Here is a 25,147-nt window from a genome sequence, read left to right on the forward strand (position 1 = left end):
TTCTCAGCCAGATACTAACCAAGCAGCAACAGCCTGACAATACCAGGGTGGGCAAGGACCAGTGTTACTGGCCCTCCGTAGCCTAAATAACACCAGCGTGTTACCGCCTAGGCCGAGGAGAGCCATTTTTGATGCTCCAGGCCAGTTAGTACCGGCTCTTCCTGGCACCCCTGTGGCAGTGGGTACCAGGGGAAATATTTGGGGGTTAGCGTTAGCTGTTTTTGGGGCTAAAGCTAAACCCGGCTTAGTAATGGATTCCATCAATAAGACGGCTTCCATTACTAAGCCTGAAAATTAAATTTAAAAAAAGCACGACACATTGGAAAAAATATATATTTAAAAAAACACTCCCCCACAGCCCTTGTTAGCCATTTTATTAAAAGAAAAAAAAATCTAGTTCATCACTGTAATCCACCGAATCCGCTGCAATCCTCTGCATACACGGATCTGAAACAAAAAGAAATGCTGGGAGTTGGGGTTTAGCAACAGCTGGAGTCTCCCTCTCTGGGAAGACACTAGCAGAAGGGTCTGTTCACATTATGCAAAACGTACAATGTGAACAGAGCCTCACACTTACTACTCTGCCTCCCGTCTGTAGCTCCGCCCCTAATGACATTGTGGTGAGCCACGGGGTGTGAAGGTGAGGTGTATGGGGCAGATTTTATAGCCCAGGGGCAGATAGTATTAAAGGGGTTGTGCGCTGCCCTGTAGTTCGGAGCTCCGCTCACAGCCTCCGGAAGTTCATTACTCCGAACGCTGTGTGCGGGCTTCCGTGTTCGCGACTTACTGAGATGTGGCTGTAGATTAGACTTGAAGCCTCCAGGTGTGCTGGATACTGGCTCTGAGATGTCTGGACTGAACTTGACCTCAGCAAAAGAGAATCAGAAGAGCAAAAGAGGCAGATTGCAGCTCCATCCTTCCTTATAAAGGGGGTTTATAAACCTGGTTAGCTTGTGCTCTCTGGGTAACAAAACATGTGACTTTAACATGTGACAACATTATCATGTGACAACATTATCATGTGACTAACTCAAAGTCCTTAAATGGGTAGTCCAGTGGTGAAAAACTTATCCCCTATCCTAAGGCTAGGGGATAAGTTTGAGATTGCGGGGGGGGGGGGGGGGGGGGGTCCGACCGCTGGGGCCCTCCGCAATCTCTCTGTACGGGGGCCAGGCTCTCCGGCCAGATAGCGGGTGTCGACCACCGCACAAAGCGGCGGCCAATACGCCCCTTCAATAAAGTGCTATGGCATAGAGTTGTATTGAGGGGGAGTGTCGGACGCCGCTTCGTGCGGTGGTCGACACGCCCCCTTCACGCGGGCTGTTCAGCGGTCGGACCCCCCGCGATCTCAAACTTATGCCCTATCCTTAGAATAAGGGATAAGTTGTTCACCACTGGACTACTCCTTTAAAGGTCCTTTCTACATAATACATATAACACTATGGGAGAGACACTGCAGGAGAGCACCTAGGACACAGATGGACTCAACCTGACAGGGCCTAAGTACTATACGGGACTATATCCCGTACTGGGATATCACAACTTCATCACTAGAGGGCGGAGCTACATGGACTCGACAGGGAGCGAGGGAGGTAAGGGGATCTCCTCTTCTGTATACTATATATACAGCTATCTATAAATAGGGCTATAGGAGCCAAAAGGCAATGGGAGCGTGGAGTCTTGTCACTCTGGTGATAGGATTCCCGGCTCCTGTACAGTATACACGGGTACACTATGCCCCCCTGTGTACTATATGGCCGGCGGAGGTGAGTAGTAATGCTCACTCCTCATCTCCTTACACTCCGGGCGCTCAGCATCCGACCCACAGAGTGGTACCTGAAGACAGTGAAAAAACTGCCACAGGGTACAAATATGGCTGTTTCCAAACACCAGAAACGCCAGAACTGAAAACACCAGAAGAACTGCCAAAACACAGTAAAAAGCTGTGGCAGTTTTACTTGCAGTTTTTCCTGGCATTTTTGCTGGTGGGAAAAAACCTCAGTGGAATCCTAGCCTTACAAAGTTTATTCCTGTGGTAAAATTCCATTTGAAATATGAGTTAAAGGACAAGTCTCACAGTAAACAATTGTTCAGCTTTTAGTGCAGAAGGTAAAGTTATACAGGTTTGTAAATCACTTCCATTACCAGTGCTGCTTAGAAACCAGCTTTATCTGCATTCTTCTGTCTGACAGGAAAATCAGCTGTTCCAGGTTTTCATGACTTTCGACCCCCTATTCAGGCTGTTATCAGCAGCATCCAGGGGCCGTGACGTGACAATTACCCAGAAAACCCCTGTGCTGCAGAGAGCTGACTGAGCTCAGGCTTAGCCCCTCCCATCTGATGAATATTCACACTGTCCTCCCTCTGTTCTGCAGTGATTGGCTGAGCAGCACTGCCTATATGCCGGCTGATTCAGATCATAGTTCTCTCCCCTCTCCTTGCTAATGTTTTTACACTGATAACGGAGGAGAGGGGGGAGGGGAGGGAGCTGCCAGCGTAGGGCTGTCACACTGAGAATGGAGGGGAGGGAGAGTAGAATTGTCACACTGAGCACTGGGGAGAGAGAAGTGCAGGGCAGAGGAGGGGGAGGTGATTGTGCCACTGTAAAGCTATTTCATTGAGAGGAGGAGGGGGAGGGAGTGATTTTACAGTGTAAAACTGCAGCTTCCACTCCAGGGTCCCTCTCTCTGAGCACTGAGATTACATTTTGTTTCCTCCTGGCCACCCTGCTGTATAGGCCTATGATTGGAGCTCAGTGTTATGTGGCCACCCTGCTGTATAGGGCTATGATTGGAGCTCAGTGTTATGTGGGAGTGGCTAACATAAGTTAGGGGTGGTAACAAGCTCTCTGCTCAGGCAGCTGAGAGCAGGAAATGTGAGCAGTGCATGCAGGGAAATGTAGTCTTTGAGATCACAGGCATAGCCACCATAACCAGGAAGTAACTGCAATTTATGAGCTGAATAGCCGGTGAATGGGGGGCGGAAAAAAAATCACAAACATGTCATAGAGGTGGTAGGTGAATATACTATGGAATGGCTAGGTATTTTTTTTTTCTTTGCTGCATGGGATATCTTCTTTAAGGGTGCGTTCACATGCTAGTAACTAGCAGCGGGTTTCCCGCTGCGGGAAACCCACTGCGAGTTACGCTACCATTCATTTGAATGGGTCCGCGGACAGTCCGCAAATCTGACACTATTGCGGACTGTCTGTGGACCAATTTAAATCACTGGTAGCGTAACTCGCAGCAGGATTCCCGAAGCGGGAAACCCGCTGTTAGTAATAGTGTGTGAATGCACCCTTATTCTGGATGAAAATGTTCAAACTATTAAAATTACTGATCCCACGTAGTGAACAAAGTTAAAGAAAAAACAAATTATCACATTTCTTTGGCCACATCATATGTCAGCAAAAATTAAAAAGTCCTATCTACTCCAAAGTAGTACCGATAAAAACTACATAGTGCAATAAACAAGCCCTCATACAACTCGTAGATGAAAAAATAAAAAAGTTATAGGGGGTCAGCATTAGGTGATTGTTAGCTTTTCAGTCGAAAATAACAAAAGCTTTATAAGTTTGATATCACTTTAACTGTACTGACCCATAGAATAAAGATATCATGTCAGTTTTTATGTAAAGTACACTAAGTATAATCTAACCCTCTGCAAAAAACATTTTTGTTTTGTTCTGCAGTATATATTATGGTACAGAGTACAATTGGTCCTGCAAAAAAAACAAGCCCCTGTATGGGTCTGTAGATGGAAAAATAAGAGTTATGATTGTTAGAAGGTGAGAGGGAGAAATGAAAAAACGAAAATGAAAATTTGCCCAGTCATTAAGGAGTTATTGGAAGCCTACCTTTTCCTAAGCCCTGCCCACTTGGCTAGCACAGTGTAAGGGCAGGTCCACACTGCTTCCTGCCCCTGTTAATCATATCCGCCGGCACCCTGAAAATGGGATGCCAACAAATACTGTTAATGGGCACAGCAGGCCCCATTCACTTCTATGTCTAAACGCAGTCTACTATGTCCAGAGGAAAAGTTGCTGAGTTGCCCATAGCAACCAATCAGATTGCTTCTTTCATTTTGCAGAGGCCTTGGTAAAAATGAAAGAGGTGAGCTGATTGGTTGCTATGGGCAACCGGGCAACTTTTCCTCTGGACAGGTTTTGTTAAACCTCGTAACTCCCTTAGGCTAGGTTTCCACTAAGTTTTTTCCTGGCATTTCTTCTTATGTTTTAGCCTTTGAGTGGAAATTGCGTTTTTGGCCCCTTTGGCGTTTTTTCAAAATTTGTTGGGTAACAAAAAAAAAAAAAAAGTATGCAGTAAGGATGGAAAAAAATGTGCGGTAGCTTGGGGGGTGTAGGGTGAACAGTGGTGATGCTGAGTAGTGTTGCAGGGTCTAGCATTAACCCTTGAATGTCGTGACGCCAGGGTGCGGGTTCCTCTGTATGTATATATATATATATATATATATCCTACCACTACCCGTCCCAGGAATGATAGGGAGGAATAAAGGATTGTCCACAGCCGGAATTGTAATAACTTTACTGCAGATTCTATGCAGGATGCAATTAACAACAGTCTTTACAAGAGGACTGGGATTTAGGCTCCTCACAGGTTGGCTAAGACTGTGTAGGAAATAAGCTTTGATTTCTTTTTATACGATGTTCCACTTGATTTAGGTGTAGGCCCAGCAGTCACGTAGGATTTGCAGGATGGAGTTGGATTAAACTCACGGTTTAGGAAGGTGCGGAATTGGTAGGCTTCAGGCTTAGATTGTCTTGCAAAATTGTACAGAGCTGTTACTGCTTTTTCAGCGCAGGAACAAGAGAGAAATTATTGGCTAACAGCGCCCTTATATCTAAGGGGGCAGGATCAAAGCTTATTGGTTCCCCAAACCTGTCAGTCCTAGTATAAAGGATTCTGGTTACATCACATGATCTCATCACATGACCCAAAAGGTCCTTAACCTTAGCATAACGGAATTATTTAATATCGCATGACTTAAGGTCCTGTACATTACTTAAACCATTAGAAAATATATTAATTATATACATTATGAGGCGACTAGGGGTCAAGCCACCAAGAGAACCCTATCAGCACGGAGGAACTCTGACTATGAGGACCTATGACTAAGGTACGGGGCCAAGTCCAGTACCGGGACACCACAAATGTATTTAACAAAATTAATATTTTTTTATAACAAAATTTTTATTAATTTTTAAACTGTGGAAACGCCCCCGTTAATCATATCCATCAGCATCTTGACAAAAATGGGATGCTGACGTCTACTGTTAATGGGAACAATGGACCACACTTCCATAGCCAAAGTCACCTAGGGTGAGATTTATCAAAACCTGTCCAGAGGAAAGTTGCCCATAGCAACCAATCAGTTCACTTCTTTCATTTTTAATAAGGCCTCTGCAAAATGAAAGAAGCAATCTGATTGGTTGCCATGAACAACTTTTCCTTTGCACAGGTTTTGATAAATCTCCCCCCTAGTGACTAAGTTTGAGACATATGATCTATTTCAAAATTGCAACAGCTTCCATTTTTTAGTCCAATTAAAATGGCCCTTACTTCCCGGAGGCTAGGTTTGAAAAAACGCTGCGGCCAGATGTTAGCTGTAGGTCAATAGGGAACTGCAAAATGCCATATCCACCTGGCATTTTTCAGCAATTTTTGGCTCCGAGACTTTGGCGGGTTTTTTCGGGAAAATCTTTGGCGTTTTTTTTTATTTTTTATTTTTTGGACTTTAGCGATCTCAAAAAGGGTTGGAGATATACTTTTTTTTTATTCAAAAACATTTTTATTTTCGTATTAACAGAAATAACAGAAATAATAAGAAAAAATGGTAGCAGGCAGAAAAAAACAAATGCACAAACATTCAGTACAGGTCATGACCAAGCGACATGAGCACCAGAACATAATAATAAGGCAATATAGGCAAGCGAAACCTCGTGCATGACAAGATTCCATACGCAATGACTGATGGTGATAACAAGAAATGATAACAAAGACAACAGGTAAATTGTCTGCTAAGGAGGGCGAAAAGTGTAGGAGTTGGAGGAATAAACGCCTAGAAGAGAAAGCAAGAAGTGAGAGTAGAGAAGAAATAAGAAGGGACCTGAGAAAAGAAAGAGAAGGGGAGGGAGGGGGGAAGCCAGAAACAGAAAAAAACACAGGGAACAAAGAAGAGGGAAGGAGAGAGAAGGAAAGGGGGTAGAAGAGAGGGTAGGACACTAGGAGGCCGCTGGGGGGGGGGGTTTAAATGTCCAGAAGAGCCCGGTAGGGGTCCTATACCAGCGAGACAGAATTTTATAATAGGTCTCCTGCCCCTTATTGGCAACAACCGATTTGTGAGTGAGGTGAAAGCATTTTGTCCACTGTGCGGGAGTAAAGGATTTCCCGAGCTCTGTTTCCCATGCTGCGCAAAAAGGGGGCAGGGAGGAAGTGTGGCCAGCTAACAATAGTTGATAGAGGAAGCCTATGGTGTGAGGTGGCAGCGGGGGTGCGAGGCAGAGCGTCAAAGCACGATGCAAGTGGGAAAAACGTTTAATAGAAGCACAGAAATGCTGTAATCGGATATAGTCAAAAGGGCCACGACTCTGAGACGCTGGGCCTGGACACAGGGCTGAGAAGGGGAGCAGTTCCGAAGATGAGAGCACGTGATGAAACCTCAGTGGAGAGTGGCTCGTACCCCCCAGAAACGTGCCCGGTGACAAGAGATACCTTTTTTAATAAAATTTCGTACCAAATATACAATAGGGATGGAAAAAATTTTACACTTTTTTTTCTTTATTTGTGCATTTTTTAGGTAGCACTACTACTAACAGCATGGAACAGACTGTTCCATGCTGGGAGTAGTAGTACCTGTATTAATAGACAGATCGCCCCGGGTGTCACTTGCGATCCTCCTATATAATGTATAGAAACCTGGTCTGGTCACCTGCACTGTATTATGCAATGTGAATTCATGATGATTTATACTTCCTGCAGAGAGCTGTGATTGGCTGGATGGTTCCAGCCAATCACAACTCTCTGTGGGAAATATGAATAGGTATACGGCAGTGCAGGGGACCAGAGAAGAGTGGCCGTGCCAACAGCTTCTATACAGTCTTTTCCAAGCTGAGAGTAATAGTACTACCTAAAAAAAAAAAAAAAAAGTTAAGAACACACACACTACCTTACACACACGCTATCTTACTAATAAAAAGAAGATATGGGGTCCACTGTTCCCATTAACAGTATACGTCAGAATCCCATTTTTGTCAAGATGCTGATGGATACGATTAACGGGGGCATTTCCACAGAATGGGGCTTGTACACAGATGTGGGACTTTTTGATGCCAAAAGACAGGTGTACTTATTCAAATGAGTTATCCAGCATTAGAAAAACAGAGAGGATTTCTTCAAAAAATAGCACCACCTTTGTCTGCAGGTTGGGTGTGGTTTTGCAGCTCAGTTCCATTAGGCTAGGTTCACACTACGGAATTTCTGCTTATAATTCCGCTTTGAAATTGCAGACAGAAATTCTGCTTACTAGCAAGTAAATGGGTTTTCCGTCCACCAATTCACACTTCGTAATTTTTAAAGCAGAATTTGTAAACTGAAATTTCTCTTTCAAATTTCCGCCTGAAGAATGGTGGTGCTCATTTTTCAGGCAGATCTACTCGTGGAAGACATAGCCATCTATTGGGGATGACAATGTCCGTGCGGTCTCCGTCCAGAGATTCCGCAGTGTGAACCTAGCCTGCTGATTTATTTGCGGGTTGCCCTTTGCATATTTAAAAGGGGGCGGGCTCTTCTCGCCTGTCCGCAGCGGAAAATCTGCTGCGGACAGCCGAGAAGAGCCCGCCCCCTTTCAAAATCCACCGCAGATTTTACTAACTTCAATGGGACTTGCGGCGGATTTTCCGCAGCAGAAATTACGCAGCGTAAAATCTGCTGCGGACAGCCAAGAAGAGTCCGCCCCCTTTCAAATACGCAGCAGGAAACCTGCAAATAAATCTGCCCATGTGAACGTACCCTTAGGGTGCGTTCCCACATGGCGTATACACATCGTATTTCACGCTGCGCAAAATTTACGGCAGCAGCGGGAAATACGCTGCGTATTCCTTGCTCACTATACACACAGGGCTTTCCTATGCGAGTAGTGAGGTTTAGAGGCAGGGCCGTGTGCTGGCGTGACTGTGATGCGCGGCTCCGCCTCCAAAACTCACTGCACACATAGTGCTGCCGCTGGAAAGCCCTGTGTGTATAGTGAGCAAGGAATACGCAGTGTATTTCCCGCTGCTGCCGTAAATTTTGCGCAGCGTGAAATACGTTGCGTATATGCCATGTGGGAACGCACCCTTAGGGGGAGATTTATCAAAACCTGTGCAGAGGAAAAGTTGTCCAGTTGCCCATAGCAACCAACCAGATCACTTCTTTCATTTTGCAGAGGCCTTGTTAAAAATGAAAGAAGCGATCTGATTGGTTGCTATGGGCAACTGGACAACTTTTCCTCTGCACAGGTTTTGATAAATCTGCCCCTCAGAGTGAATTGAGCCAAGTTGTAATACCACACACAACCTGCAGACAGGAGTGGTTCTGCTTTAGGAAGAAATAAGCTCAGTTTTGCTATTGCTGGATAACCCCTTTAAGTGTGTGTTCACACACTATTACTAGCAGCGGATTTCCCGCTGCGGGAAACCCACTGCGAATTGCGCTACCATTCATTTGAATGGGTCCGCAAATCTGACACTATCTGGACTGTCTGTGGACCCATTTAAATCAATGGTAGCGTAATTTGCAGCAGGAAACCCGCTGCTAGTAATAGCGTGTGAACTCACCCTAAATCTCCTCACGGTCCCCAATTTAATCCCCTAATGTTGTTACATGGAGTTTCATTATGTGAATAGTTGTTATAGGCTCTTTGTATGGGGTTAAACAAAAACATGCAGTCAGCACCTTAGTTGGATAAAAGGGCTGATCTAAGAAAACCTGCAGCATTATAATCCAACATGTGGCAATAATCCAGGTAGGTGTAACAAGATAAACCAGTGCAGTATATGACAGTGTATATTGCTATAATAGCATTATTGAGAATAGCTTTTGCATCCAGGTGCACTCTGGGAGTCAGTTGCAGGGTGTGTTCTCATGGTCAGGGTTTTTTTTATGCACTTTTTGAAGCAAAAGCCAGAAATGGATTGTAAATGGAGGACATGTGTAAAGGAAAGACCAAGACTTCCCCCATCTTATAAACCATTCCTGGCTTTGACTGGAGAAATTGTATCACAAAACCTGAGTGTGGAAACGCCCTTTATAGATAGGAAGCTGGAACACAACACCAGTCCACGTCTATAGTTGGCCAACCTGGTTGTGTGGACAAATGCAATGTATTACTCTGCAGCTTCACGAAGGCAATGGAGCCCTATGTACACGTCCGAAAGGAAAGGGTAGGCAATATGACATTTATTTTCAGACAATGTTCACATGCGCTTTTTGTAGGGTTAAACATGCCTTTTAGGGTACGGTCACACTGCGGAATCTTCGCTCGTGGAATTCCATTTGGCGGCTGCTGCCTAAAATACTTTGTCTGGCTATTGTCCACTGCTTAAATTTCTTATTGTAAACGAGTCTCGTAGAAGACCCATTCACACTGGTGCTAATGTTCCACCGGAACTACGCAGTGTGAACATGCCTTTTACTTTATTTTTAAGTGATGTGTCTTAGTGCCTGGGTTTTTTTTTTTTTTTTTGTAGTGTTATTGTCAGTGGCATTTTTTCATTAGGAATCAAGTGATTTAATGATTTCACATAAAATCAGCAAAGGTCTATGGGAATAAAACCCAGTAAACTGACCCTAAAATGCCAGGTGGTGGTTGTCGTTGTTGCTCATTGACCATGAGGAATAAAAAAAAAAATGATAAATCTGCTTACCTCCCGTCACTCCCCTGATGCCACCGTTGTCCTGCTGTGGTCCCCACTATGCTTCTCTTTCGAGTTCCATGTGGTTAATATGTCATGCTGTGGCTCAGCAATTGCAGCCTGCAGAGATATCCCTCCTCTGCCAGTTATTGCAGGGCTGCAATCTGACATATTAAAGGGGTACTTTGCCCCATGACATCTCCTCCTCTATCCAATATAGGGGATAAGATGTCTGATTGTGGGGGATCTGGCCACTGGGACCCCCCATGATCTCCTGGCCGACACAGCAGCATTCTGAACATGGAAGCTTGGAGCATGACTTCACGCTGGATAGAGGATAAGATGTCTAGGGGTGGAGTACCCCTTTAAGCCCCAGTTTTCTTCCTGGTGCCAGGGCTCAATACATCAGATTGATGCTCAGCTGATCACTGTTGGGATATCGCTGCGATTTGATGAGCTGTGTTTGTGTGTAAGAAAAAAAACAAAACAAAAACACTCCCTATGCCAGAGTAATCCTTTAAAGGGGATCTCTGGTGGAAAACACATGTTTTCAAATCAACTGTTGCCAGAAAGTTAAACAAATTGGTAAATTACTTCTGTTTAAAAATATGAAGCCTTACAGTACTTATCGGCTGCTATATGCTCCACAGGAAGTTCTTTTATTTTGGAATCTTCTTTCTATCTGACCACAGTGCTCTCAATTGACACCTCTGTCTGTGTCAGGAACTGTTCAGATTAGAAGCTAATCCCCATAGAAAACTTATCTTGCTCTGTACAGTTCCTGACACGGACAGATGTGTCAGCAGAGCACTGTTGTCAAACTGGAAAGAACGTCACAAATTTTTCTGTAGTATACAGCAGCTAATTACTGGAAGGATTAAAGGAGAACTCCGGAATATAAAAATTGTCCCCCATACTGCCGGCAGTAAAAAAAAATAAAGATGTACATGCCTTCCTCCGGTAACCGGCTCCGGTCTCCGGCGTGATCCACTTCCTGGTTTCCAGTGGTCGGAGAATAATACTGCGCTCAGCCAATCACCAGCCGCAGTGAAGTCTGACTCCGAAAACGTCACACTGCCGCTCAGCCTATCGCCGGCCGAGTCGGACTTCACTGCAGCTGGTGATTGGCTGAGCGCAGTATGACTCGCCAACCACCGGCAACCAGGAAGAGGATCACGGCGGAGACCAGAGCCGGTTACCGAAGGCCCCGGGGGAGCGGAGGAAGGTATGTACATCATTATTTTACTGCCGGCAGTATGGGGGACAATTTTTATATTCCGGAGTTCTCCTTTTAAGATTTTTAAATAGAAGTAATTTACAAATCTGCTTAACTTTTTGGCACCAGTTGATTTGAAGAAAATAATTTCCCTTTTTAAGCACCTAATATCTGAGTTATCATCAATCCGGAATGCTGCTGGCAGGTATTAGCTGTATGACGCTGTTTTTCAACGCAGCCTTTTTCGCAGCCAGACATTAGCTTGAAATGAATAGGAAAATATTAGATGCCATATGCACTTCACATTTTATTCACTCATTTTTTTTTTTCTAGCTCAGCTGCAGTTTTCAAAAATTGCAGCATGCTGAGCCTATGGCATGGTTTTTTTTTTTTTTTTTTTTCCTCCAGTGAATCTTGGTGTTTTTTCTCCCATGGATTTCTATATAAAGGAAAAAACTATGAAAAATCCCAATGATGGTTTAACATTTTGTGTGTGTGAAAAACGCTATTCTAAAAGCAGTGAGAAACTGCCAAAGGTGCAGAAAAGCAATTTCAAATAAAATGGAAAAATGCCAGAAAAACGTAGGATGTGTTGAGTTTTTTGGGCATTTTTTGTGGCATATTTTTCAGGTAACAAAAATGTCAGAAATAAGTTTTGTGAAAACTTGGTGCTTCTATCACACACAGCAGTTTTTAGGGAAGCTGGCACTTTCATTTTTGAGCCAAAAGCAAAAGTGGATTCAAAAGTAATGGGAACATTTAAATTAAGGACCTATACTTTCCCTTCCTACTGGATCCACTTAAATTGGCTTAAAACTACAGTGGCAGTTTTCTTTAAACAAATAAACAACCTGCTGTGTGTAACAGCAGCCTAACACAGCTGGCACCTGTAGCATATGGGGAGGGCTTAGTTTTTGAGCCCACACCATAGTCTCATCATAGTCACATCTTGGTTTTTGAAAAGTCTTGTGTTTTTTTTTTTTTTTTTTCCATATTTGGGAAAGTGTCCTGTCCTTTTTGACAGATCCATTGTATCAGATTTCAAACTGGTCCTTTTTTATTTTGCCATCTCTTCACACCTTTGTAGGATAGGATAATATTGACCTTTGCCCCATTCTGTCCAAAATACTTTACATTCTGTCTGAATCCAGCCCCCAAAGATCTGTTCAAAGTATAGGAGAGTGGGCTGTGCTGGGTGGCATCAAATGTAATCCATTTTTTTGGGACATTTCAACTGAATAGCCAATAGAGATGTCAACAGACCCAACTGCTAATTTTTTAAACGCTACACATTGCCATGGGAACCAAAAAAAGCCACAGACAATAAATATGTAAGCCTCACTCCACAGAAACTGCGTTTCAGTATTTATATATAAAAACATACCTCCATGGCATTTCACGTCGTTTTAATGACATTTTAGGCCCCTTTCACATCAGGACTGCCGGGGAGAATAGCTGGAGAAAAAAAATAGTGCTTGCACTGTCTTTTTTTCCCCCCCGATAATCTCTCTGAAAAACATTGGCGCCCGACGGACCCCATTGACTAAAAGGGGTATAATGGGGTCTATCAGAACCCATTATTGCCAGTTGCGCCCTGTTAAAATGATGGCGGTCAAAAACTCCATTTAAAAAAAAAAAAGTTTGACTGACGTTATTGATGGGGCACAATGGTAGTGTGAATGTAGCCTTAGATGAGATGGTTTTTGTAAAATGGTGAAAACTACAACAACAGTGCAACAAAAACTCACAGGTCTAATGTAAATACACCCTAAGGGTACGTTCACACAAGCTGATTCGCAGCGTACTTAATGCTGTGGGTCCGCCGCTGAAAGACCCTCTGTATTCTGCCTTCACATGTGTCTGCTCGTAGCGGCAATACGCCGCTATGTGCAGACACACTGAAACACATCGTGGCTGCTCCCCCTGCTCGATGAGCCACGCCGAGAGCTGCCGCGTTGTGCGAGTATACAGCCCATGCACGCGGGGACTTGCACATCGCACTGTCTGCTCGTAGCGGCATATTGCCGCTACGAGCAGGCACATGTGAAGGCATAATACAGAGGGTCCTTCAGCGGCGGATCTGCAGCAAAATCGGCTGTGAAAATTCGCTCGTGTGAACGTACCCTTAGGGTTGGGTCACACGTGCCGTAGTTTGCTGCTGCATGTTTTCCTACACATTGAAGTCAATGGGTAGCAAAATATGCAGCTGATTTTGCTATTCATTGACTTCAATCATTTTTTTATTTTTTTTTTATAGAAATAAGTTACATTTCTACTTAACTCTCTGGCACCAGCTGTTTTGAAAGGAGTACCCCTTTAAAAACACTGAAAAAATTGTGTGTGAAGGAAGACTAATGGTGAAACCACACATGTAGTTTCTTGATTCAGTAGGTAAATGGAGAATATTGTTTGAAAGGGTTAAACAATTGTTGTTGCAATTGTAGAATTGCTTATGCATCCCATAATAGAAAAAAAAGTTAATACATATCATTTTTTTTTTTCTCCTTGTTAGGCATGCTGGTCTACCAAATTTTTCTGCTGCTCTGCATGGCCTTAAAGGGTCAGGAAAAGCATTGGTAAGAGAAGACTCAATTCGACTGAGCGAGGTAGGTTTACTCCAATCAGATGTATTCTATCTTGGATTGTGCTCACACATTACAGCTGTACAGCTAGGGTATGTGTGACTGTGTCTTTAAGACTATGGAGGGAATTTATTAAGTTGACTTTTTTCTGAATTTCTACCACACTCACCACTTTGAAAACAGTGAGTAAAGTGGGGTAAAAGGTGCATGGCCACGATGACCCCTCAATGTCACTATGATTTTTGCCAGTCACTTGCCGTAAGTCATAGCTAAATATCAGAATGTTTAGACAAAACAATGTGTCCCATACACCAAAAAATAGGTGCAAATAGATACATAGTTAGTTTCATTGAAAAAAGGCACATGTTCAACAAAGGAGGTGAAGCGAAGGGGAAAGGGATTCTATATTTCCAAATCTCTGGCAAATGTTGGCTTCACTTCTAGTTTGAGCCTAAAATGCTGACCAACAACTATGAATAAACACAGCCTAATATCCATTTAAACAGACATGTATTACAATCTCCTTTTAGAGTCCATATTGCAGCTAAATAATTTGAAATCTGTTGGGTTCTGATAAATCAATCATCACCCGAAGGAACCTATGGGTACAGGCTTGTAGTGCGGGGGACACTGATGGCAAAGGGGTTTTACCTTTTTGCGATCCGTGGCTCCGTTCATCCATTATGCCATATTTTCTTAATATGCTAATGAGCTGGGTGCGCATGCATGCTGTTAAAGGGACAGGTCGCATTTGATGTGAGCTCCATGCAAACTGTGACTTAAAGGGGTATTTCAGTGATAAACTATTTTTTTTTTTCTCATATCAACAGGCTCCAGAAAGTTAAGTAGATCTGTAAATGACTTCTATAAAAAAAAAATATATATTGTAATCCTACCAGTACTTATCAGCTGCTGAAGTTGAGTTGTTGTTTTCTGTCTGACCACAGTGCTCTCTGCTAACACCTCTGTCTGTCTCAGGAACTGTCCAGAGTAGGAGCAAATCCCCATAGCAAACCTCTCCTGCTCTATACAGTTCCTGAGATGGGCAGAGGTATCAGCAGAGAGCACTGTTGTCAGACAGAAAAGAACAACTCTACTTCAGCAGCTGATAAGTACTGGAAGGATTAAGATTTTTTTAATAGAAGTAATTTACAAATCTGTTTAACTTTCCGGAGCCAATTGAAATTTAGTTTTTTTTTTTAAACTGAAATACCCCTTTAACAGCCTCTCTTAGCACCATTATTTGGCTCCTTAGCAGTAGAACCTCATCTGGCACTTGGTAATCAGGTCCAGCAAGAAGAAGAATCCAATCTTTTGCAGTCTTTTCCCCAAACTCTTTAGATCCAGCACACAAACAAAGATGGCGGCGTTCCCCGCCAAGGCACACTGAGGGGGAGGACCTGTGCAAATAGAAAGACCTTACTCCAGCGGCCATGTGCAACATTAAGAAGCTATTCCAGGCAGAACTCGGCAAAGCTGTTTCTGACTTTGCTTAACCCCTTGGGGACGGAGCCCATTATGACCCTAAGGACGGGAGCATTTTTTGCATATCTGACCTCTGTCCCTTTATGCATTAATAACTCTGGGATGCTTTTACTTATAAATTTGATTCCAAGATTGTTTTTTCGTGACATATTCTACTTTATGTTAGTGGTAAATTTTCGGCGATACTTGCATCCTTTCTAGGTGAAAAATGCAAAAATTTCATGAAAAATTTGAAAATCTTGCATTTTTCTAACTTTGAAGCTCTCTACTTATAAGGAATATGGATATTCCAAATAAATTATGTATTGATTCACATATACAATATATCTACTTTGTTTGCATCATAAAATTTATGAGTTTTTACTTTTGGAAGACATCAGGGGGCTTCAAAGTTCAGCAGCAATTTTCCAATTTTTCGCAAAATTTTCAAAATCTGAATTTTTCAGGGACCAGTTCAGGTTTGAAGTGGATTTGAAGGGTCTTCTGGTTAGAAATACCCGATAAATGACCCCATTATAAAAACTGCACCCCTCAAAGTATTCAAAATGACAATCAGTAAGTGTGTTAACCCTTTAGGTGTTTCACAGGAATAGCAGCAAAGTGAAGGAGAAAATTCAAAATCTTCATTTTTTACACTGGCATGTTCTTGTAGACCCAGTTTTTGAATTTTTACAAGGGGTAAAAGGAAAAAAATCCTCTCAAAATTTGTAACCCAATTTCTCTCGAGTAAGAAAATACCTCATATGTCTATGTAAAGTGTTCAGCGGGTGCACTAGAGGGCTCAGAAGCGAAGGAGCAACAATGGGATTTAGGAGAGTGAGTTTTTCTGAAATGGTTTTTGGGGGGCATGTCCCATTTAGGAAAACCCTATGGTGCCAGGACAGCAAAAAAAACCACATCGCACACTATTATGGAAACGACACCCCTCAAGGAACGTAACAAGGGGTACAGTGAGCCATAACACCCCACAGGTGTTTGATAACTTTTTGTTAAAGTCGGATGTGTAAATGAAAAAAAAATATTTTTCCACTAAAATGCTGGTTTTTCCCCAAATTTTACTTTTTTTACAAAGGGTAATAGGAGAAAATGCCCCCCAAAATTTGTAACCCCATTTCTTCTGAGTATGGAAATACCCCATATGTGGACGTCAAGTGCACTGCGAGCGAACTAAAATGCTCAGAAGAGAAGGAGCACCATTGAGCTTTTAGAGAGATAATTTGTTTGGAATGGAAGTCGGGGGCCATGTGCATTTACAAAGCCCCCCGTGGTGCCAGAACAGTGGACCCCCCCACATGTGACCCCATTTTGGAAACTACACCCCTCACGGAATGTAATAAGGGGTGCAGTGAGCATTTACACCCCACTGGCGTTTGACAGATCTTTGGAACAGTGGGCTGTGCAAACAAAAAAATTTAATTTTTCATTTTCACAGACCATTGTTCCAAAAATCTGTCAGACCCCTGTGGGGCATAAATGCTCACTGTACCCCTTATTACATTCCGTGAGGGGTGTAGTTTCCAAAATGGGGTCACATGTGGGTATTTATTATTTTGCACTTATGTCAGAACCGCTGTAAAATCAGCCACCCCTGTGCAAATCACCAATTTTGGCCTCAAATGTACATGGTGCGTTCTCACTCCTGAGCCTTGTTATGCGTCCGCAGAGCATTTTACGCCCACATATGGGGTATTTCCGTACTCAGGAGAATTTGCGTTACAAATTTTGGGTCTTTTTTTCCTTTTACCTCTTGTGAAAATAAAAAGTAAAGGGCAACACCAGCATGTTAGTGTAAAAAATTTTTTTTTTTTACACTAACAGGCTGGTGTAGACCCCAACTTTTCCTTTTCATAAGGGGTAAAAGGAGAAAAAGCCCCCCAAAATTTGTAGTGCAATTTCTCCTGAGTACGGAGATACCCCATATGTGGACCTAAACTGTTTCCTTGAAATACGATAGGGCTCCAAAGTGAGAGAGCACATGCGCATTTGAGGACTAAATTAGGGATTGCACAGGGTGGACATAGGGGTATTCTACGCCAGTGATTCCCAAACAGGGTGCCTCCAGCTGTTGCTAAACTCCCAGCATGCCTGGAAAATCAGTGGCTGTCCGGAAATGCTGGGAGTTGTTGTTTTGCAACAGCTGGAGGCTCCGTTTTGGAAACACTGCTGTACAATACGTTTTTTATTTTTATTGGGGGGGACAGTGTAAGGGGGTGTATATGTAGTATTTTACTCTTTATTAGGTGTTAGTGTAGTATAGTGTAGTATAGTGTAGTGTTTTTAGGGTACATTCACACTGGCGGGTTACGGTGAGTTTCCCGCTAGGAATTTGCGCTGCGGCGAAAAATTTGCCGCAGCTCATACTTGAAGCAGGAAACTTGCTGTAAACCCGCCCGTGTGAAAGTACCCTGTACGTTCACATGGGGGGGGGGAACCTCCAGCTGTTTCAAAACTACAACTCCCAGCATGCACGGTCTGGGAGTTGTAGTTTTGCAACAGCTGGAGGCACACTGGTTGGAAAACCTTCAGTTAGGTTCTGTTACCTAACTCAGTATTTTCCAACCAGTGTGCCTCCAGCTGTTGCAAAACTACAATTCCCAGCATGTCTGATCACAGAAGGGCATGCTGGGAGATGTAGTTATGCAACAGCTGGAGGTACGCAACTACAACTCCCAGCATGCCGAGACAGCTGTTTGCTGTGTGGGCATGCTGGAATTTGTAGTTTTGCAACATCTGGAGTGCTACAATTTAGAGACCACTGAACAGTGATCTCCAAACTGTGGACCTCCAGATGTTGCAAAACTACAACTCCCAGCATGTCCAAACTGCAAACAGCTGTCTGGGCATGCTGGGAGTTGTAGTTTTGCAACATCTGGAGGGCTACAGTCTAGAGACCACTATAGTGGCAACTACTCACCGGCTTCCGTCGCATCCAGGGAGCCGTCCTCTTCTGCCGCACGCCGCCGTAGATCTCCGTCGCCGCCGCCGATCCCCGTCGCTCCGCTGCCTCCGGAGGGGTAAGTAGACTCCGGTGCCGGTCCTCTTCGTTTTCCCCAACTGCCCCGCCTATTGTGGGAGGGCAGGACGGGGAAAACGAAAGTAAACCCCTCCGCCCCAGATCTGCTATTGGTGGTCGCGTCTAGACCACCAATAGCAGAGATAGGAGGGGTGGCACCCATGCCACCTCACTCCTATCGCTTTAGGGGGATCGTGGGTGTCTTAGACACCCGCGATCCCCCTTCTATTCCGGGTCACCGGGTCACCATAGACCCGTAATGACCCGGAATCGGCACAAATCGCAAGTGTGAATTCACTTGCGATTTGCGCCGATCGCCGACATGGGGGGGGGGGGGGGGACATTTGCACGGGGTGCCTGCTGATAGATATCAGCAGTCACCCCGGCCCGGTCCCCGCCCGGCGGGGGCCGAAATTCCCACGGGCGTATGGATACGCCCTTCGTCCTTAAGTACCAGGACGCAAGGGCGTATGCATACGCCCTTCGTCCCCAACAGGTTAAAGGGGTATTCCAGGCAAAAACTTTATATATATGTGTGTGTGTGTGTGTGTGTGTGTGTGTGTGTGTGTGTGTGTATATGTGTATATGTGTACTCTCTGTCTATACTCTCTGTCTATACTCTCTGTCTATACTCTCTGTCTGTGTCTCTGTCTGTGTCTCTGTCTGTGTCTCTGTCTGTGTCTCTGTCTGTGTCTCTGTCTGTGTCTCTGTCTGTGTCTCTGTCTGTGTCTCTGTCTGTGTCTCTGTCTGTGTCTCTGTCTGTGTCTCTGTCTGTGTCTCTGTCTGTGTCTCTGTCTGTGTCTCTGTCTGTGTCTCTGTCTGTGTCTCTGTCTGTGTCTCTCTCTATATAATTAATATAATATAATTAATATATTATATCTCTCAACTGGCTCCGGAAAGTTAAACAGATTTGTAAATTACTTTGATTTAAAAAATCTTAATCCTTCCAATAGTTATTAGCTTCTGAAGTTGAGTTGTTGTCTTCTGTCTAACTGCTTTCTGATGACTCGCGTCCCGGGAGCTGTGCAGTTCCTATGGGGATATTCTCCCATCGTGCACAGCTCCCGGGACGTGACATCATCATAGAGCAGTTAGACAGAAAACTTCAGAAGCTAATAACTATTGGAAGGATTAAGATTTTTTAATAGAAGTAATATATATCCCTTTAACGTTTCAAGTTCATGACTGCTCCCACACTGTCCATACCCTGTGAGACATGCAAAAGGCTCTCTCCAATGAACACATGGAATGGTTGGCTGACTCAACACGCGGCTTGTCCAGATCGAGCGGGGACTCCTTACTGCTCATGCCCTGAGGGAGGACTCTCGCCCACCGTAGACGAGTGTCCCAGTTTACTTTTCAGCATTTTTCTATATCCTCTTTGTGACCCTGGTGTGGAATCCTGCTTACTTTTGGGACGCTATCCAGTTGTATTCACACCCAGCCCTGAACATTCTCTTTATGTTTTACCTATTTTTGTACCGATTTACCTTTTATGGTTGCTATTTTTTTTTTCTCTCCTTAACCTAACCTGAGACCCTGATTCTTAGTTTCAACCAGGGATCTCTGTCCCCCATAGCCTTCAGGCTGGGCATGCTGCAGATTACTGTTCTCCACTCTCCTGACACAGGGACTGAAAAGAAGACAGTCTGGTATATTGCATGGACTGTCTTTCTGTTTCTCTGGACTTGGTGTGTTATATTTCTGTATTTTATCTGTCAGTTGCAGAGGCATATCTAGTGCCTTGCACCCCTGGCGAAGTGCTGTATTGTTGTACCCAAACCAACCCTACCCTGAACACGTGCATCTATGCCCTACCCGCCCCCTCAATCTTTCCATACAGTTGAATTAAGTGACTCACAATTTATTTATTTTTTTTGATTGGCATCATCTGTTTTCCTTTTCTACTCCATCTGGCTAAGACCACCATGACAATTTCTTCCAGTCAACACTCCCCTTAGTATCCTGCACAGTAAACTTGGGTAGAATAGTAGGTCCTCCATAAGTAGGTATATCCCCCTGAAGTAGGCAGTTGGGTATGTACCACAGCAGTTGTTTCCCTTATTAAGTAGCCCTCCCCATGGGCAGGTGTATAGGCAGGTAGGTAAATACATCCTTAGGTAGGTAGGTCAGTTTCCCCCCCCCCCCCAGGCAATGGGACCCCCGCTATATCCTGCTTTAGGCCCCCCGCTATATCCTGCATTAGGCCCCGTCCATACCCCACAGGAAGCCGCAGCCGGCACACCCCCTCCATGTATCTCTATGGGGTACATGGAAGGGTGTGTCGGCCAGCACTCCTAGCGGGGTACAGCATGCCCCCCTTCCAGCCGACTGCCGGGATTCGTGTCAGTGTTTCTCATCAAGCAAACGCGGCAAGGCTTTTGGGGATTACATACGTTTAAAGCCTGATGTTGTCTGCTCCCAAGAATCACATTTTACGGATTTGTCTAATCCCAAATTGTCCTTATTCTTCTCTAGTAGTTACATGTTTCCTTCACCACAAAGAGCAGATGAGTCCTTGTGCTTCTCCTTTAAATCCTTTTTTTTTTTTTTTTTTTTTCGCGGCATTTGTTTGAGATTGTTGTCTCTTCTATATGGTCACAATAATTCCTCCCTCTTCCCCCCCCCCCCTTAAGAAAAATAAACTTAAAGGGGTACTCCGGTGGGGAAAAAAATTTATATATCAACTGGCTCCAAATTAAACTGATTTGTGAATTTCTTCTACTAAAAAAAATCTTAATCCCTCCAGTACTTTTCAGCTGCTGTATGCTCCACAGAAAGTTATTATTTTTTTATTTATTTCTTTTGTGTGACCACAGTGCTCTCTGCTGACGTCTCTTTCCATGTCAGGAACTGTCCAAAGCAGGAAAGGGTTTGCTATGGCTATTTACTACTACTCTGGACAGTTCCTGACATGGACAGAGGTGTCAGCAGAGAGCACTGTGGTCAGACAGAAAGGAAATTAAAAAAAAAATAACTTTCTGTGGAGGATACAGCAGCTGATAAATACTGGAAGGATTAAGATTTTTTTTATAGAAGTAATTTACAAATCTATTTAACTTTCTGGCGCCAGTTGATTTGAGAAAAATTATCACCTGGCGTACCCCTTTTAAGTTTATGGAAGCATGGGAAAGTGACATCAATTCTTCTATCTCCTCACTCAATGGCAATACTGTTTCCACTGTAGTTAGAAAAGGGAGTTAACAGGTTTCCCATCCAAAGACATCATTAAAACTCTTCACAGGGTGTACTTAGTCCAGACACGACAGCACACCATCTCCCCACTCTGTTTTTGGGATTGCGCACAGCAGGGAACCATGTACCATATTTGTTGGTGTTGCTCCGTGGTAGCCACTTTTTGGACACAGTTCCTAATTAGTGTCCTCTCCTACCACCTTCACGGTCACCCCCTTTCTGTCTCCTTGATCATAATCCAAGTAGGCTGCCCAATTACATTTTCCATCTATCGCAACATCGTTTTGCTGGCTATCCACATTCATGTGACTTCCAGATGAGACTGCCTCCTTGTCCATTAACAGGGTTGTGGACTGTGTTAATCTTATGTTCAACTAGCTGAATACCTTGCATTGCCCGGTTTTTCCCTCTTAGGGTGCATGCACACCACGTTTTTGCTATACAGTTCCCGTATACGATTTTCTGTTTCAATGTTTTTTTATTATTAGTCTTAAGATGATCAAAAATTAATAAGCATACAAAATGTATAGCGTCAGCAGTACACATTATGCCAACTAAAAAGAATTGTAAACTTCAACAAGTAATTAGTAATATACAAGTCCGAAAGGTTCGGGTCACAAATCAGTTGTGGCTTCCCATTAAGGGATTCCTATGAAGGCTCCTCTGCTTGAACAAGAGACAAAGATGAGCCTTTGGAAGGAGCCAAAGCTACCTGAATCAATCAGTATATGATCAGACAAATTAGCCCGGTGGCACCGGGTTTTAAACAATACAAAGACAGACACACAAGGGGAGACAGCACAAGGAACGAAAAAGGGGAGGGAGAATAGTTCCAGTAGGAGAAAAAGAAAGGAAGGTAAGGCTGGGTCCACACTACGTTTTGTCCCATACGGGAGCGCATACGGCAGGAGGGAGCTAAAACCTCGCGCTCCCGTATGTGACCGTATGCGCTCCCGTATGCCATTCACTTCAATGAGCCGACCGGAGTGAAACGTTCGGTCGGCTCATTTTTGCGCCGTATGCGCTTTTACAACCGGACCTAAAACTGTGGTCGGCTCAAAAATGAGCCGACCGGACCAAACGTTTCACTCCGGTCGGCTCATTGAAGTGAATGGCATACGGGAGCGCGAGGTTTTAGCTCCCTCCTGCCGTATGCGCTCCCGTATGGGACAAAACGTAGTGTGGACCCAGCCTAAGAGGAGAAAAGAACAGAGACAGAAACTTCAAGAAGGATTGCCCAGATAGTCCACCCAAGGCTGCCAGGTAGCCTCAAACGACTGTTGGTAATCATTTAAAGGCTCGTCAATTTGTCATTAGCCATTATCCACTTTAACTTGGGGCGTATCAGCTGAAATTGTACAGAACTTGATTTCCAATTAGTCGCTATGGCTATCTTAGCGGGTAGAAAGATGTAGGAAATAAGTTTGCGTAGTCCCTTTGAGATATTCTGGATTGGAGCATTTAGTAGAGCTTGCTCCGTGGATTTCACAAGGTTCACACCTGTTACCGACAAAATAAAATGGACCCATATCCAAAAGCGTTTTACACGTGGGCAAGCCCACCAAATATGAAACATTAGTTCTCATCTGCTGGCAATAACGGAAGCATAATGGAGAAGCTGTGGAGTACATTTTAGCTATTCTAGTAGGGACTAAGTACCAGGAGCTCGAAGGAGCACTTTCCAGCCCGCTTCCTGCAAGGATGTGTTAATGGAGATTTTGGAGTTGACAGAGGCGCTAAGGATTCATGACTAGGGGATATTATAGCTGCTAAAGCCTACCAACCACCCCCCCCCCCCCCCCAATGCCCCCTTGTAACGAGAACTCCCTTACCTTAAACATGACAGACACAGTGTTGGTGGTAACAAGGCCACAGCAGCCCCTTTATTAAATATCAAACCATAAATAACAATAAAACATTGTAAGGCAACCTTGTATGAACATCATACATAACATTGAATAAAACATCCTTAACATAAGTTAACCAATTAACATGTCCCTAATACAGGAGGAGGACCTGAAGGCACTGTTAACGAGCCCAAGCTAGAATGGGGTCTCACTTGCTCCTAGTCGTGAGCGCCTGCACAGGAGCACCATTTTGTGAGGCCCCCCAACCATTCTGGGAACCAATGTTCCCTTGCAGAATTTTCCATCGGGCTGGGACCGCTCCCAGCCCACCTCCACACTGTATCCCATCACCTCCATGCCATCCACTTGTACCTCCAGGTCTCTCTCCTGCCACCGATGCGACAATAAAACAAGGGCGGGCTCACGTTCCTCCTCGTGTCCCGACTGGCCCTAACTTCCTGCCTACCTACTTATGACCCCTGTTCCTAACTCCTCCCTTTCCTCTTTGAACCTCCTGCTCTAACTTATTAACCCTTTCCTCGCTGCATAATCCCCCTTTCATGTGCCCTTACAGTTCTATGCTATCCCTTCCAGGGCATTCTATCATTCAATTTCCTTCCCCAGGTCCTTCTCCCAGGCAATCATGTACGGCAATTTGGTGGGGGTAGACAATAGGGTATCGTACATAGTGGAAATAATGCCCCGGCTATCGGAAGCTCTCAGGCACATGATTCATAAGAGGTGCAGGAAGTTATATCCGTCCCCGTCTTCTTAGGACCCGACAAGAAATGAGCAATTTGATTGTAGCGGAATAATTGAGTCGGGTAGCTTATAGAAAGTGCGGAAGTAGGCAAATGATTTGATACCCAATCTATCAATAAAGTCACCTATGCGAAACAATCCCTTATTCGTCCACCAAGAGAAAGCATGCGAGACCATGCCAGGAGGAAATTTTGGATTATGCAATAGTGGTGCCACCGGGGGGGTGGATTGATTGTAGAGGGAATCTATTGCAAAGGCTATCCCATAATTGTAGCGATTGCGATAAAATAGGAGAGAGGATTGAGGGCCTTTCCTTAGCTGGGAGCCAATGTAAAAGTGATATAGGCGTGGTGGGTGCAGCTAACTGTTCAATAGAAACCCATTGGGGGCTAGAGTGGTGTATGTGAAACTGGGTAAGCTGACCCAGCCTCGCTGCTTGATAATATTTCTTGAGGTTTGGGACCCCTAAGCCCCCTTGAGAATGGGAAATAGCGTCCTATGTCCCACTCTGCTACCTCTAGATCCCCAAATAAACTTGAGCAAATCAGATTGCAAGCGGTCTATGGCTTGAGAGGGAACATAGATTGGTAGGGCACAGAAAGCGTAAAGTACTCTAGGTAAGAGGTTCCTTTTGACTGAGGCAATTCTACCCAACCACGATAGGGGGAAGCTAGTCCAAGTTCGTAAGTCACTCCAAATGTCACAAAACAACTGGGGAAAGTTGGCAGAGTATAAGGAGGGGGTCAAATTGATACCTAAGTAAGGAAGACTGTGTAGTTCACTGGAAGTCAAAGTTAAGTTTCAGTAGTTTAACTGTCCTGTCTGGCAGATTTATGTTCAGAGCTATCGACTTGGAAGAGTTTAATTCCAAACCGGATATCTCCGCAAATTTGGATAAAACATGGAACAAGTTAGGGAGAGAGGTCAAAGGGGAGTACAAAGTCAGGAGGTCGTCTGCAAAGAGAGCCACTTTATGTTCCCCAGTTCCCGCCCTGATGCCTATTATAGAGGGGGAGTTGCGAATAACCGCTGCCAGCGGCTCCATAGCTAAGGCGAACAGGGCAGGGGAGAGGGGACCACTCTGCCTCGTACCCCTCCTGACCCGGAAGGCCTCCGAAGCATAACCTCGAACATTAA

At 44.3% G+C, this 25,147-nt stretch overlaps 1 protein-coding gene across 1 annotated transcript in view; it reads left to right on the top strand.

Moving 5' to 3' along the window:
- MOV10 (Mov10 RISC complex RNA helicase) overlaps positions 1–25,147 on the top strand; it is a 90,613-nt gene that overhangs the window by 14,423 nt on the left and 51,043 nt on the right. The window contains exon 3 of the mRNA XM_056558295.1: positions 13,639–13,732. Coding sequence (XP_056414270.1) covers positions 13,639–13,732 — 94 coding nt within the window. The remainder of the gene's footprint in view (positions 1–13,638; positions 13,733–25,147) is intronic.

This window comes from Hyla sarda, chromosome 2, assembly GCF_029499605.1.
Source record: "Hyla sarda isolate aHylSar1 chromosome 2, aHylSar1.hap1, whole genome shotgun sequence".
In the NCBI taxonomy this organism is placed as follows: Eukaryota; Metazoa; Chordata; class Amphibia; order Anura; family Hylidae; genus Hyla; species Hyla sarda.